General features: G+C 41.6%; 1 protein-coding gene across 14 annotated transcripts in view; it reads left to right on the forward strand.

The window, feature by feature from the left end:
- Nucleotides 1-2,500, forward strand: part of EBF3 (EBF transcription factor 3) — a 130,693-nt gene that overhangs the window by 94,640 nt on the left and 33,553 nt on the right. For all 14 annotated transcript variants that reach the window (XM_063162976.1, XM_063162980.1, XM_063162983.1 and 11 more), the window contains one exon: nt 503-629. In XM_063162976.1, coding sequence (XP_063019046.1) covers nt 503-629 — 127 coding nt within the window. The remainder of the gene's footprint in view (nt 1-502; nt 630-2,500) is intronic.

Consider the following 2,500-nt stretch of genomic DNA (forward strand, 5'->3'; position numbering starts at 1 on the left):
GGGCTTTGAACTGTAACATTTTTTCCATGAATGATTTTAACAAGCTGTCAATAGGCTATTGACATGAGGTATCATGAGGTTTCGTTTCACGGTGCCTTTTTAACCATGAATTCGCGTGTGACAATCGACTGCCCGGCCGGGGATGTACTTGAGGCACTTCATGGCCCTCTAGTGGAAGACTTGCTGCAGGAGGTCTCCCAGTACAATTGGACAATTAGTGTTAAAATTACCAGGAGTAGCCTTAAGGAGACATATGGAGGCAATTTTCATATGAATGATGCCCTGTGGCCTTTCCTGCAAACGAAAACCAAGGATCGTTTACAGAGCTTTTTCTGAAAAAACCCTTGTAGAACCCATATCTTCCAACGTGACTGCATGGGAGGGAGAGTTTGGAGACAAGGAGCGCCATTGAAAGCCATTTCTGTGATTATGTGAACTGGCTGGCATCAGCCTTATCAGTGCCATCTTGATTTAAGGCATGTTTTCTGTACGATTCTTGTAGCTGATAACACCCCACGCCATCAGAGTTCAAACACCACCACGGCACATTCCAGGAGTTGTTGAAGTAACTCTGTCCTACAAATCCAAACAGTTCTGCAAAGGTGCTCCAGGCCGATTCGTCTACACTGGTGAGTGTGTGGTTTCCATTCTCCTCTTGGGATGGCGACTCCTGACACGCAGGAGTGAAAAATGCTGTTTAAAATAGGATGTGTCTTGCAGGACGTGTAGATGGTGGTAGCTGGACCTCAAAAGACCTGTTCATATGGGCACCCAGGAGCTCTGGTGCCCATCCAAGCTCTTGGGTCTCAAAAATGTCCCCGTGTCCCATGGGATCCAGCTCCCTCACAAGATATCTGTTGCTTCCTGTTTTCACGTTGGCCAGAAATAGATTAACAATGGTATTTCCTACTCTCCTCCAGCCAGAAAAAGGAGTTAAGAAGCGCTCAGTGATGCAAAATATTTTTCAGGCAATCTATCCAAACTTCTTGAACTTCCCTGAAGGTTCAGTTGAAGTTTTAGGCATCGGTTCAAGGAGCTGTTGTTGGATCCAAATGACTTTATCCAACCCTATTTGCAATCTGTCCCTAAAGATTCCCTCAGACCTAAAACTTGGGATATAAACTCGTAACCCTGGGAATGATTTATTTATGCCAATTCTTTTAAATACATTTGATTTTAATTTAAAACGGCATAAGAAAAAGTCGGAACTTTGTGGTTTTGCAGTGGTTTTAATATGAAAATTCTTATTTTGGGATGAAGTATTGCTTGCTTTTTATCTGAAATGCGTATTAGAGTGTTTCTGGCATTTTCCAATGAATTTTACTGAGGTGCAGGGAGGGAAAAGGGAGAAATAGCGATTTAATTTACTGTACTTTTGGACGAGATTTCTAGGTAATAAATTTGATCTGATGAATCAATCTCTCTTTTGAAAACAAAGAGCCTTAACTGTTTACTCGACAGACTGCAGGGATTCGGGGAGAGCCCTCGCTGCTTATTGGGTAGATAATGCAGATTGCAGATGATGTGCAGATGATGTGCATTTTGATGAATATTTTCCCACTAGACTGCAACTGTTTCTATCTATTAATTTAGATCTAATGGGAAAAGTGTGTTCCTGGGTAGTTTTAAGGGAGGACTTTTGCAACTGTTAATGCATCCTGGATATGCTTTTGTGTCTGCCTGATGTCTATTGTTGAAATGAACTTTTAAGTGATGCTAGCACCTGAGATTCCTATATTCTCTCTATTCCCAAAGAAATCAAAACCTGAGCAAAAACACTGGCATCCAAACCTGGGTTCCTCACTTCTGGCTGGTGAAGGAGAGAATATTTGCATTTATTGATCTTTAGGATTGGGTTTCACCAGAGCTTCCAAATGGGATGGTGGTGACTGTGATGCTTTTGAGGCAGATTTATCCCAAAAGACAGAGTTGTTTTGCTGCTAAGGTAGTGAGCACAGGTGGGGCTGTCACTGTTGTGGGCTTAGAAATGCTCTTATGAACAATATTTTATACATACATATATATATATATAAATATATACATACATACAGACACATAGATACACACGCACGCGCACACACACACACACATATATATATGTGTAGAGTTTATGCAAAGCTACAGCTGAGTATGACAAGCTGAAAGAAGTGTCCAACAAAATAAAAAATGAATGAATTAGAAGGCTCAGCCCAAGTTGCAGATATTTGAGCTGTTGGGAGCTGGTGCAGTTCCACGGCGCGCAGGGAAGCGCCGCAGATTTGAACCAGATGACGGTCTGGCTCTCAGGGCAGAGCCTGGAATTCTAACTTGCTTTAGAGTCATGTTTTTGACTGATTTCTGGGGAGCAGATTTTGCAAATGTGGCTAATTTTACTGTTTTGAGGTTCTTTCTAATGTGGAAGTGGAACTCTTTCTAATATGTTTATGGGACTGGAAGAACAAACCATTCATTTTTTCCTTCCTGGGGTTGTCTTTTGTCTTTATTGCCAAGTAAAGATGTT

The sequence above is a fragment of the Melospiza melodia genome, chromosome 9 (assembly GCF_035770615.1).
Source record: "Melospiza melodia melodia isolate bMelMel2 chromosome 9, bMelMel2.pri, whole genome shotgun sequence".
Taxonomy (NCBI): domain Eukaryota; kingdom Metazoa; phylum Chordata; class Aves; order Passeriformes; family Passerellidae; genus Melospiza; species Melospiza melodia.